General features: G+C 34.7%; 1 protein-coding gene across 1 annotated transcript; it reads left to right on the forward strand.

Annotated features, from left to right (window-relative positions):
- Nucleotides 1-1141: 1141 nt before the first annotated feature.
- On the forward strand, nucleotides 1142-1438 carry LOC124521074 (60S ribosomal protein L32-like). Its single transcript, XM_047092254.1, has one exon. It carries the CDS (start codon nucleotides 1142-1144, stop codon nucleotides 1436-1438), a length of 297 nt encoding a protein of 98 aa, XP_046948210.1.
- Nucleotides 1439-13886: the final 12448 nt, after the last annotated feature.

The following is a 13886-nucleotide window of genomic DNA, read 5'->3' on the forward strand; positions in this document are numbered from 1 at the left end:
AATTAGAAATTAAAGAAGAGACGTAACAACTGTAACACACAAATATGACAGATCATAAGAGGCTACTGTGAAAAAATACATGCCAACAATTTGAACTATCTACAAGCAATGGGAAAATTCCTAGAAACACACAACCCACGGAGGCTGAATCATGAAGGAACAGAAAATCTGAACTGACCACTTATCAGTAAGCAAATTGAAACAGTAATCATATCACTCAAAAAATAAAAGAGCAGAAGCAGGTAGCTTCACTAGCAAATTCTACCAAACATTTGAAGAAAAATTATTGCCAATCCTTCTCAAACTCTTCCAAAAAAATAGGAGAGAACAGTTCCAAATTTATTTTATGAGGCCCACATTAACCTGAAGCCAAAATCAGACAAGAACACTATAAGAAAAGAAAATTAGAGGCCGATATCCCAGATAACACGGATGCTAAAATCCTCAACAAAATAATAGCAAGCTGAATTTAACCACAGATTAAAGGAATGTATTAAAAAAATTGCATACCATCATCAAGCGGAATTTATTCCAAGGATGGCTCAACATCTGCTAGTCAATCCATGTAACATACCGCATCAAAAAGTACAGATGAAAGTCATATGATCATCTCAATAAATGCAGGAAAAAAACCTACCTACGAAAGTCAACATCCATTTATGACATAAACTCTCAACAAAGTGGGTATAGAAGGAAAACACCTCAACATAATAAAGGCCATTTATGGCCATCTCACAGCTGGTACTCAAAGGTGAAAAGCTGAAAGGTTTCCCTCTAAGATAAGGAGCAAGACAAGGATACCCACTCTTGCCACCTTTATTTAACATAGTACTGGCAGTCCTTCTCATAGCATTAGGCAAGAAAAAATAAAATCACCCACATTGGAAAAGAAGGATTAAGACTGTCTCTATTTGCAGGTGACATAATATTATATGTAGAAAACCATAAAGACTATACATACACACATAGACACACACACTACTAGAAGTAATGAAGGATTTCAGTAAACTTGTAGTATACAAAATTCAAACACAAATCTCAGTTGCATTTCTATACCCTAACATCAACTATCAGAAAGGAAAATTAAGCTGTCTTCCTCAGTGCTACCTGAAAAAGTGGCAGCCATCTCCTACTGGGCATCATGGCCACCCTCAGACCTCTGGTGAAACCAAAGATCATTAAAAAGAGGACCAAGAAATTCATCCAGCACCAGTCAGAAATTCAATATGTCAAAACTAAGTGCAACTGGAAGAAACCCAGAGACATTAGCAATACGGTGCACAGAAGATTCAATGACCAGATCTCGATGTCCAACATTGGCTATGGGAACAAGAAAGTAATGTACAGTGGCTTCCAGAAGTTCCTAGTCCACAACATCAAGGAGCTTAAAGCGCTACTGTTCTTCCAGTGCAGAGATTGCTCACACTGTCTCCTCTAAGAACTGTAAAGTCATTATGGACAGAGCAGCCCAGCTGGCCATCAGAGTCACCAATTCCAGTGCACGCTGCACAATGAAGAAAATGAATAGACAGCTTATGTGCATGTCATATTTGTGTTAATAAAACCATAAAACTATTAAAAAAAGAGAAATTAAGAAAGCAACCCCGGGGCCCCTGGGTGGCGCAGTCGGTTAAGCGTCCGACTTCAGCCAGGTCACGATCTCGCGGTCCGTGAGTTCGAGCCCCGCATCGGGCTCTGGGCTGATGGCTCAGAGCCTGGAGCCTGTTTCCGATTCTGTGTCTCCCTCTCTCTCTGCCCCTCCCCCGTTCATGCTCTGTCTCTCTCTGTCCCAAAAATAAATAAAAAACGTTGAAAAAAAAATTAAAAAAAAAAAAAAAAAAAAAAAGAAAGCAACCCCATATATAATTGTACCAAAGAGAACAAATACTTAAATACATTTAACTAGGGAGGAGAGATATCTGTACACTGAAAATTAAAGAGACTGATGAAAGAAACTGAAGAAGTCTCAAATAAATAGATATTTCATGCTTATGTATGGGAAGAAGTAACATTGTTAAAATGTCCACACTACCCAAAGCAATCTATAGATTCAATGCAATCCCTATCAAAATTCCAATAGTATTTAGTATTTAGTATTTTTCTTTTTTTTTTTAATGTTTATTGATTTTTGAGAGACAGAGAGAGAGAGACAGAGCATAAGCGGGGAAGGGGCAGAGAGAGGGAGACACAGAATCTGAAGCAGGCTTCAGGCTCTGAGCTGTCAACACAGAGACTGACGCAGGGCTTGAACTCACGAACTGCGAGATCGTGTTCTGAGCCAAAGTCGGATGCTCAACCGACTGAGCCACCCAGGCACCCCTTAGTATTTTTCATGGAAATAGAGCAACCCTAAAATTTGTATGAAACCACAAAAGGCCCCAAATAGTGAAAGCAATCTTGAAAAACAAGTACAAAGCTAGAGGTGTCACACTTCCTGATTTTAAATCATGTTACAAACCTATAGTGATCTTAACAGTAAAATATTGGCAAAAGAGATCAAAGGAACAGAATAGAGAGCCCAGAAATAAACTCACACATATATGGTCAATTAACTTAAGACAAAGGAGGCAAGAATATGCAATGGGGAAAGGACACTATTTTCAATAAATGTTGGGGAAACAGGACAGTTACATGCAAAATAAGAACACTGGACCCCTATATTGCACCCTACACAAAAATTAACTCAAAATGGATTGAAAACTTAGATATGAGACCTGAAACTATAAAACTTCTAGGAGTAAAACATAGGGGATATGCTCCTTGACATTGGTCATTGCAATAACTTTTTAGATATAACATAAAAAGCAAAGGCAACAAAAGCAAAATAAACCAGTGGGACAACACCAAAATAAAAGCCTTCTGCATAGCAAAGGAAACTGTCAACAAGATGAAAAGGTAATTTGTAGAATGAGAGAATATATTTACAAATTATTTTCTTGATAAGCAGTTAACATCCAAAATATATGTAAATAACGCATGTAACTCAATAGCAAAATAACAAACAATCCAATTAAAATAATGGGTAAATGAACTGAATAGACGTTTTTCCAAAGGAGACACACAAATAGCCAACAGGTACATGAAAAGATGCTCAACATCACTAATCATCATGGAAATGCAGAAACAAAATAATGAGATGTCACCTAACACCTATTAAAATGGCCCTTATCAAAAAGACAAGAGGTAACAAGTGTTGGCAAGGATGTGGAGAAAAAGAAACCCTTGTGCACTTCAGTGAGAATGTACATTGGTGCAGCCACCACAGAAAACACTAGGGAGGTTCTTTAAAATATTAAAAGTAAAACTATTGTATGACCCAGCCACCCAAGGAAACAAAATCACTATCTCAAAAAGGTATCCGCACTCCCATGTTTACTTTGGCATTATTTACAATAGCCATAACATAGGAACATTCTAAGTGTCCATCAGTGATGAATGGATAAAGAAAATGTGGTGTATTGATATATACCTACGGATATTATTAAGTCATAAAAAAGAAAGAAATCATGCCATTTGTGACAACATGAATGGACTTCAAGGGCATGATGCTAAATGAAATAAATCAGACAGAGAAGACAAATATTGTATAATCTCACTTATATGTGAAATCAAAAAAATTGAACTCACAGCAATGGAGAACCGGTTGGTGGTTGCCAGAGATAAAAGCTGGAGTTTGGGGGAAATGGGTTAAGGTGGTCAAAAAGTACAAACTTTTAGTTATGATATAAATAAGATCTGGGGATGTAATATACAGTATGTTGACTATAATCAATGATATTGTATTGTATATTTGAAAGTTGTTAAAAGAATAGATCTTACAAGTTCCCATTACAAGAAAAAAATTGTACCTATGTGAGGTGATGGATATTAACTAAACATATATATACACACAATATATACATGCACCAAATTATTAAGTGGTATACCTTACAGTGTTATATGCCAATATCTCTTAGTAAAACCAGAAAATAGATTTTTAAAACACAGACACTAGAAAAAGAAGAGCAAACAAAACCCAAATATAGTAGAAGAAAGGAAATAACGAAGATTAGAGCTGCGATACCCAAAAATGGAGAATAACAAACAATAAAGCAAAAGAACAGAACCAAAAATTTGGTTCTTTCAATATATCAACAAAATTAATAAATCTCTACCTAGATGGACACTCCAAAAAAGAAAAGACACAAGTTTCTAAAATAAGAAGTGAGATTGGAGATACAACTAGCAACCTTAGGCAAATAAAAAGGATCATAAGAGAACATTAACAGAAACTGTATGCCAACAAATGAGATATAGGTGAAATGGACAAATCACTAGATAGACACGAATATGAAAAGAACTCAAGTAGAAACAGAAAATCTGAATAGACCTATGACAACAACAACAAAAAGATTGATTGAATTAGGGATCAAAAAACTACCACAAAGGAAAGCCCAGGCCCAGATGGATCCATTGAGTGATTCTACCAAGAATTTAAAGAAAAATTAGTATCAATTATTTTTTAAAATTCTCCAAAAAATACAAGAGCAGAAAATACATTCAATAAAACATGATACTAAAACCAATGACATCACAAGAAAACTACAGACCAATATCCCTTTTGAATACACCCCCAAACCCTCAACAAAATGCTAGTGAACCAAATCTTTAACCATGTAAGAAGAATTATATATACACACACACACACACACACACACACACAAATGGAGCTAATCCCAGGAATGCAAAGTGGCTTTAATATCTGAAAAATCAATTAATGTAATACCACATACAAATAGAATAAAAGACAAAACTGCATGATTATCTCAATAAATGCAAACAAATTCACTGTTGTTATTCTATGAACTCCAACAACCTTCATGACAAGAATACTCAATATATCAAGGAATAGAAGTGAGCTTCCTCAAACTGAGAAAAGGCATCTACAAAAAATCCATGCCAACATCATACTTAATGGTGAAAGACCTAAATGCTTTCATTCTTAGATAAGGAAAAAGACAAGGAAAGCCAGTCTCTTCACTTTCATTTAATGTAGTATGTAGGTACTAGCTAAGACATTAAACAAGAATATGAAATAAAATAAATCCTAATTTGCAAGGAAGAAGTAAAACTACTGACTGATGACATGATCTTATGTAGAGAAAATCTAAGGGTGACACTAAAATAATATTGTATCAAAACACAAACTAAGGAAGTTTTCAGGATACAAGATCAATACACAGAAAGCAATTGAGTTTCTATATATTTTGCAATGACCACTCCAAAATGAAATTAAGAATACAATTCCATTTACAATACCATCAAAAAGAATAAAATACTCAGGAATAAATTTAACAAAGGAAATTCAAAACTCACACCATTGAAAACTCTAAATACTGTGGAAGGACATTAAAGACTATCTAAATCACTTCCTGATTTCAGAGCAAACTATAAATCTACAGTACTCAATGGAGTGTGTTACAGGCATAGCAATAGATGTATAGATCAATAGATTTTAAATCCAGAATAATTCCTTCTGGGAAAATTAATTATCCACATGTGAAAGAATGAAGTTGGATCACTCTACCTCAAACCATATACAAAAATTAACTCAAAATAAATAAAAAATCTAATGTAAGACTTAGAAAAATAATTTTAAAAGCTCTTAATAAAAAACATGGGGTAATATTTGTAACCTTAGATTCAACAATGTTTTCTTAGGTAAAACACCAAAAGCGCAAACAACCAAATTAAATTTGTATTAGTTGAACATCAAAATTAAAATTATTGTGCTTCAAAGGATATCATCAAAAAAGTGAAAAATAAACAACCCACAGAATTAGAGAATATATTTGCAAATCATGTCTGATAATGAGCTTGTACTGAAAACATATAAAGAAATACTACGACTCAATAATAGGAAAATAACCAATAAAAATGAGTATCTAAAGTATCTAAAACAAATTTCTACATGGAAGATATACAAATAATCAATAAGCACATGAAAAAAATGCTCAACATCGTTAGGCATCAGGGAAATATAAGTGAAAACCACAATGAGATACAACTTCATGCCCAGTACCATAACTATAAACAAAAAGCCAATAACAAGTGTTGACAAGAATGTGGGGAAATTAAAATCATTATATATTGCTTCTAGGAATTAAAAATGGTACAGCCACTTTGGAAAACAATTTGCAAATTCCTCAAAGGTTAAACAGAGTTACTATATGAACCAGCAATTCCACATCTCGGTATATACCCATGAAAAAGGATAATGTGCACATGTGCAGATTTTTCACCTCCCGGTTAAATGTTCACCTAACAATTTTATTCCCTTTGATGCAACTGTAAGTGGGATTCCTTTCTTTCTTTCTTTTTTTTTTCCCAACGTTTATTTATTTTTGGGACAGAGAGAGACAGAGCATGAACGGGGGAGGGGCAGAGAGAGAGGGAGGCACAGAACTGGAAACAGGCTCCAGGCCCTGAGCCATCAGCCCAGAGCCCGACGCGGGGCTCGAACTCACGGACCGCGAGATCGTGACCTGGCTGAAGTCGGACGCTTACCCGACTGCGCCACCCAGGCGCCCCTGGGACTCCTTTCTTAATTCCTCTTTCAGACAGTTCATTGTTAGTGTATAGAAACTCAACTGGGTTTTGTATGTTGCTTTTGATCCTGCAATTTTACTGAATTCATTTATTAGTTGTAACAGTTTTTTGGTGGAGTCTTTAGCATTTTCTATATATATCATGCCACCTGCAGAGAGAATTTTACTTCTTTTCTGCTTGGGAGCAGGTTCCATATTGTCATTGCAGAGCCCAGGGCGGGGCTCAAACTCATGAACCTTGAGATCATGACCTGAGCTGAAACCAAGACTTGGGCGCTTAAACAACTGAGCCACCCAGGCATCTCTCAAATTTTTATCAAGCAGTATGATGTTAGAGGTGGGCTTGCCAGATATGGCCTTTATTATACTGAAGTATGTTCCTGGTATACCTAATTTGGTGGGAGCTTTTATCATGAAAGGATGTTAAATTTTGTCAACTGCTTTCCTGCACCTATTAAAATAATTATATGACTTTAATCCTTCATTCTGTTAGTGTGATGTATCATGTTAATTTTTTGAATCATCCCTGCATACCAGAGATGATTTCCACTTGGCATGGTGTAAGATCTTAATGTGCCTTTGAATTTGGTTGTTAGTATTTTGTTGGTGAATGTACTGATGTGAATGACATTAGAGATAAAATGTTCCTCTCACATTTCTCTCACATCACCTTTCATATATATATAAATATATATGTAGATCTATATAGATATACACAACACCCACACACAATTGCTTTATCAAAGAAAACCGTCAAACATCTTTGGCTCATCATTCCAAATTGCTTTCAGAAAATTACTACAGTCACATGACAAAATTCTCATTTCGTCTAACAGTTGTTTTATGTTTTTGTATGTGTTTTTCCACCCACAAAGACCCAATATATTATCTGAGTTAATGGGGAAGGCTCAAATATGGCTCATTTGAACCTACTTGGATTTTGAATTTTCTCATCCACTCTTACCACATTTTCATTTTGTTGGGGGACTCACCTGCAAACCTGCTGAACCCCTGCCTAAGGTAATATATTTCTTTATTTTGCTTTGGTCACTTTGCATTTTCAATATGAATGATTCTATTCTTTACTTAGACAGTTTATTTATAGTGAGAGAGATATGGGAAGCTAAAGTGACCTGCCAATTAGAAACTCACGCATTTCTATACAACACAAGTACCTGAATTTCATTAACATTACAAAATAAAGTGGAATTCCTGGGAGACTTTGAGAATAGTGTCAGTTAAATCAAGGCCTACATTATTCAATACATAAGTAAGTAGCAGATATTCACTAAAAGAATACTTCCAAAGTAGTTAGCATATTCTAAAGGTAAGTGCCAACATGCAGGGAAACTGTAGAGTTTCATGACCACCGACCTGACACTCTATTTGGAAAGACAGAATACAAGCACATAATAAAAACAGAATGAAACATGTTATAATAACGAAGGATCACAGTGGTAAGGAACATTCAGTGGGAATCACAGAGAGCATATCTCAGTCACTGATAATCAAGGTGCAATCCACGGGATATGCACAAGGATATACAGAAGGATATGTAGAAGTGATGGGAGCAGAGAGTAAGGAAGACACAAAAGCAAAGCAGGTAAAAGAATGACAGTTCTCAAGAGCTCCAAATTTAGCCTAGCAGGAAGATGCCAAGTGAAGGACAGATGATGCTGGAGGGAGAAGCTGGAGACAGACAATCACAAGGAGGTTCAAACCTCTAGTAAGTGCATTAAGGAGAAAACGAAAAGGTTTAAGAAAGGGAGTAATATGATCACATTTCCTTCTTTAAAAAATCCCTCGAGATGTAGTCACTGAGTTAGCCTGTAAAAAAGCAAGAGTGAAAAGGGGGACCACTCAGCAGGCTGTTGCAAAATATAGGCAGCAATTATGGAAAACTACACTACACTGTTCATAGAGAGATGATAGTAATAATCATCATTGCTCATATTGCTGTTGTGGAGGAAAAAATAGTACACATAAAACATCCCAAATATCTTTGGCACATACTCAGTAATCCAGAATAAATGTTAACTCGGTATTATTGTTATTTTGGTACTATCACATACTATTAATAATCAACCCAATGGTGCCAACCACCCAGATCTAATTCCTCATTTAATAGGAACTGGTTTTCTAACACATCAAGATTATACTCTCTAGAAAAGTCCTAGAGAGCAGGTATCCTATGGAGTTGTTTAAAAGTATATGTGTAAGGATAGGCAATGAGACAAGCATGTTAAAATGCTCACCTTTTTTGGTAAGGGTTAAGGCTCTTTGCCAGTTCTCTAACTAAAAGGAAAACCATTCCTCGATGATATAAATGTGTTCCCTAACAATGTTGGAGCTAAATCCAACATTTATTTGCATCTACTCCAGCATTTAAATCACTCCTCAACTACGTGAGTGGAACTAGAGGGTATTATGCTAAACGAAATTAGTCAGTCGGAGAAGGACAAATATCATATGATTTCACTCATATGAGGACTTTAAGACAAAAAACAGATGAACATAAGGGAAGTGAAAATAATATAAAAACAGGGAAGGGGACAAAACATAAGAGAGTCTTAAATATAGAGAATAAACAGAGGGTTGCTGGAGGGGTTGTGGGAGGGGGGGTTGGGCTAAATGGGTAAAGGGGCATTAAGGAATCTACTCCTGAAATCACTGTTGCACCGTATGCTAACTAACTTGGATGTAAATTGAAAAATAAATAAATTATTAATAATAAAAAACATTCCTCATATGAAATCCCATGATTTTACATCTTAGAGCATTTAAAAAAGTTTTTTTTATGTATTTATTTATTTTTTGAGACAGAGAGAGACAGAGCATGAGCAGCGGAGGGGCAAAGAGAGAGAGGGAGACACAGAATCTGAAGCAGGCTCCAGGCTCTGAGCTGTCAGCACAGAGCCAGATGCAGGGCTGGAACTCACAAAGTGTGAGATCATGACCTGAGCTGAAGTTGTACACTTAACCGACTCAGCTACCCAGGCACCCCCATCTTAGAGCATTTTAAAAGAGTGACTTAGTCTGTTAGAACAGATGTTTTCTGCCTACACCAAATTTACAGAAAACCTCAGTAAAGCTCCCCTAGGGAATATAGGTCTCAACATCATAGCTGCCTGACAGAATGAGCACAGAGAAAATGTAGACTTCATATATAATAAGAACCATAAATTCTGCCATATAATAAAGATCAAATAATCTCTACCACTTGAATCTTAAAACTACCCACAGTTTAAAATTACAAACAATTCTATTCAGTTTATAGGATGATATTCCTTATGAAGGAAAACAATATCTACATTTTAAATTGATAGATCTTTAAAACATAAATAGGAAGCAAATGATCTTTAGTGGACTACTTTATAATCTCTTAAGAGATCCTTTTGTCTACCTCTTTACTGGTAGCAACATAAAACTGGTATCTTATTTGAGAGTAAAGCACAATGTATCTTTTGATTGCAAATTATTTATGCTACCTCTGATAAGTTTCACAAAGTTCAATGACAGTGGTAAGATTAGTGAAAGTTCTACCTTATTTATTCTTACCTTACCTTATTCTTAAAAGATTTCCTCTTTCAGTTTTGAGAAAATAATTGTCAGTAGGAAGGAGAAAAAAAAGGAGGAGGAGAAGGACAAGAAGGATGTGTGGCAGATAATAATGATTGCTAATAGTAGCTGTTGTTATTAAGTTGCAAAAACAAGATTTGAATCCATGTCAGTGACTGTGAAGACATTGTTACACAAAGAAATGGTTTCTACACACTACTTACTTTTCCATTAATTATTACCTTCTCAGAAAATTTTTGTACACTTTTTAAGAATTAAGACATTTGGCAAGATGCATCAAGAGTCTTAAAAATGTTTATAGCCTTTGGCTTCATAATATACTCATAAAACTATACAAAGAAAAATAATCCAGAGGTGCAAAATCTATTTTGGGCAATTATTCATAAGAGTAAACACTGTAAATAATGGAAGTGTCATAAGTATCCAAAATTAAGCAATGAGTAAATAACTTATATTTGTGCATATTATACCATTATAATCGGTTTAATCAAATAATGCTTAATTACACTAAATTAGCTGTAATATGAGGTTTAATTGAAAAGAACGGGACAAAGTGATAAATATAAAAGCACAATTTCCTTATAGAATGAAAAAAAGTATAAATTAGGATTAAATTTTTCAAAACATGTCATAATATAGATTTAATTATATGAATAAAGATTATAATAAAAACATACAAATTTTAGCATAATGTCCTCAAGCTCCATCCATGTGGTCCCAAATAGCAGGATTTCCTTTGTTTTCATAGGTAAATAATATTCCATTGTGTGTGTGTGTGTGTGTGTGTATATATATATATATATATACCACATCTTCTTTACCATTCATTTGTTGATGGCCACTTAGGCTGTTTCCCTGGATTGTTGTGAATAATGTTTCTATACATATGGGAGTGCATATATCTTGTTAATATCCTGTTATTTCTTTTGGGTATACACCCAGAAATGGAATTGTTGGATTATATGGTAGATATATTTTTTGTTCAGTGTTTTAATTTTAAGAGAGAGGGAGTGTGAGTGGAGAAGGGGCAGGGAGAAGGGGACAGAAAATCCAAAATGGGCTCTGCACTAACAGCAGGGGCTCAAACTCACAAACTGTGGTATCATGACCTGAGCCAAAGTTGAGCCATCCAGGAGCCCTGGCAGATCTATTTTGTTTTTGAGGAATCTCCATATTGTTTTTCATAGTGGCTGAACCAATTTACATTCCCATGTACAGTGTACAAGGGTTCCCCTTTCTCCTCATCCTCACAAACACTGATCACTTCCTGATAATAGCCATTCTAACAGATGTGAGGTTATATCTCATTGTGGTTTTGATTTGCATTTCTTTGATAAGTGATACTGAGCATCATTTTGTGTACCTTTTGGCTATTTGGATATCTTCTTTGGAAATATGTCTATTTAGTTCCTCTGCCCATTTTTTAATCATATTGTTTGTTTTTTTGTAATTGAGTTGTAGGAGTTCCTTATATATTTTGGATAATAACCGCTAATCCAATATATGGCTTGCAAATATTCTCCCATTCTATAGGTTGCCTTTTCATTTTGTTGTCTCTTTTGCTGTTTGAAAGCTACTAAGTTTGATGTAGTCCCACTTGTTGGTTTTGTTTTTGTTGTTTGTGGTTTTGGTCTCATGTCCAAAAAAATCACGGCCAAGACCAATGTCAAGGAGCTTCTTCACTATCTTATCTTTTAGTAGTGTTATGGTATCAGATCTTATGTTTAAGTCTCTGATTTATTCGAGTCAATTTTCGTGACTGGTATAAGATACAGGTCCAATTTCATTTTTCTGACACAGTTTTCCTAACACCATTCATTGACAAGATTATCCTTTCCCCATTGGGTATTCTTGGTTCCCTTTTTGAATATTAGTTGACCATTTATATAGGGTTTAATTCTGGACTCGGTATTCTGTTCTAGAGGCCTGTCTATTTTTATGCTGGTCCCATAGTGTTTTAATTACTATAGTTTTGCAACATAGTTTGTAATCAGGGAGTGTTATGACTTCGGCTTTGTCCTTCTTCCTGAGGGATGCTTTGCCTAATTGTAGTCTTTTGTGGTTCCATAACAGTTTTATGCTTGTTTATTCTATTTCTGTGAAGAAAGTCATTGACACTTTGATAGGGATTGTATTGAATCTATAGATGGTTTTGGGTATTATGGACATTTTAGCAATATTAATTCTTTACATCCATGAACATGGGAGGTCTTATCATTTGAGTCTTCTATTTTTTTTTCCCACAATGTCTTATAGTTTTTGCTGTATAGACCTTTCATTTCTTTGGTTAAATTTATACCTAGATACTTTATTGTTTTTGATGCTTTTGTGAATAAGACAGTTTTGTTTATTTTTTAGATGTTTCACTACTGGTGTATAAAAATGCAATTGATTTCTGTATGTCAATTTTATATTCTGCAACTTTACTAAATTGGTTGATTAGTTACAACAGTTTCTTTGGGTGAGTCTTTGGAATTTTCTATATACAAAATTATATAATCTGCAAAAAAACACAACTTACTTATTTTTTTCCAATCAGATGTCTTTTACTTCTTATTTTGCCTAGTTGTTCTATCTAGGATTTCTAGCACTATATTGAATAGGGCTGGCAAGAGTAGTATACTTATCATCTTCTTCCTGATCTTACAGGATAAGCTTTCAATTTTTCACCATTTAGCATAGTGTTAGTTGTGGATTTGCCATATATAACCTTTATTATGTTGAGTTGTATTCCTTCTATGACCAATATGTTGAGGGTTTTTTTTTTTTTATCATGAAAGGATGTTGTATTATATCAAACCTGTATTTGTATCTATTGAGGATTGGATTATTTTATTTTTTGTTCTATTAATGTGATGTATTAGAGTTACTAGTTTCCATATATTGAACTATCCTTGAATCTCAGGAATAAATCCCACTTGGTCATGGTGTATAATCCTTTTAATATGGTCTTGAATTCAGTTTGCTAATATTTTGTTGAGAATTTTTACATCTATATTCATCAAGGATATTGATTTGTAGTTTTCTTTCTTGAGGTGTCCTTATTTGGCTTTAGTATCAGGGTAATGCTGGCCTTGGAGAATGATTTTGAAAGTGCTTCCTCCTCTTCAAGTTTTTGGGAGAATTTGAAAAGGATTGGCATTAATATTTCTTTATATTTTTGTTAGACTTCACCAGTGAAGCTGTCTGTTCCTGGGAATTTCTGTGTTGGAAGGTTTTTGATTACTGATTCGATCTCTTCACGCATTATTGGTCTGTTCAGATTTCTATTTCTTCATAATTCAGTCTTGATAGGTTCTGTGTTTCTAGGAATTTATCCCTTTCTTCTAGGTAATCTAATTTGTTGGCATATAATTGTTCATAGTAGTTTTTTGTGATCCTATGCATTTCTGAATTATTAACTATAACGTCTTCTAATTTTGAGTCTTTTTTCTTAGTCTATCTAAAGCTTTGCCAATTTTATTTATCTTTTCAAAAGGACAGAGAAAAAATATGCAATATCTCTTATATGTGGGATCTAAATAAGCCAAACTCATAAAAACAGAGAACGGTTAGTGTGGTTATCAGGGGCTAACCACCAAAAAAAGTGGAGAAATAGCAGAGATATTGTTTAAGGGTACAGACTTGCAACTAGCAGTAAGTACGTCTTAGAGAGCTAACGCACAGTATAGTGAATACAAAAATAATGTATTATAGTCCTCAAATTTGCTAAGAGACTAG

The sequence above is a fragment of the Lynx rufus genome, unplaced genomic scaffold (genome assembly GCF_022079265.1).
Source record: "Lynx rufus isolate CCGP_SWC_20201006 ecotype Redwood Valley unplaced genomic scaffold, mLynRuf1.p SCAF_3, whole genome shotgun sequence".
Lineage (NCBI taxonomy): Eukaryota > Metazoa > Chordata > Mammalia > Carnivora > Felidae > Lynx > Lynx rufus.

Excerpts from the sequence above, each read along its gene's own strand:
- LOC124521074 (XM_047092254.1), top strand. The coding sequence starts at position 1,142 with ATGGCCACCCTCAGACCTCTGGTGAAACCAAAGATCATTAAAAAGAGG.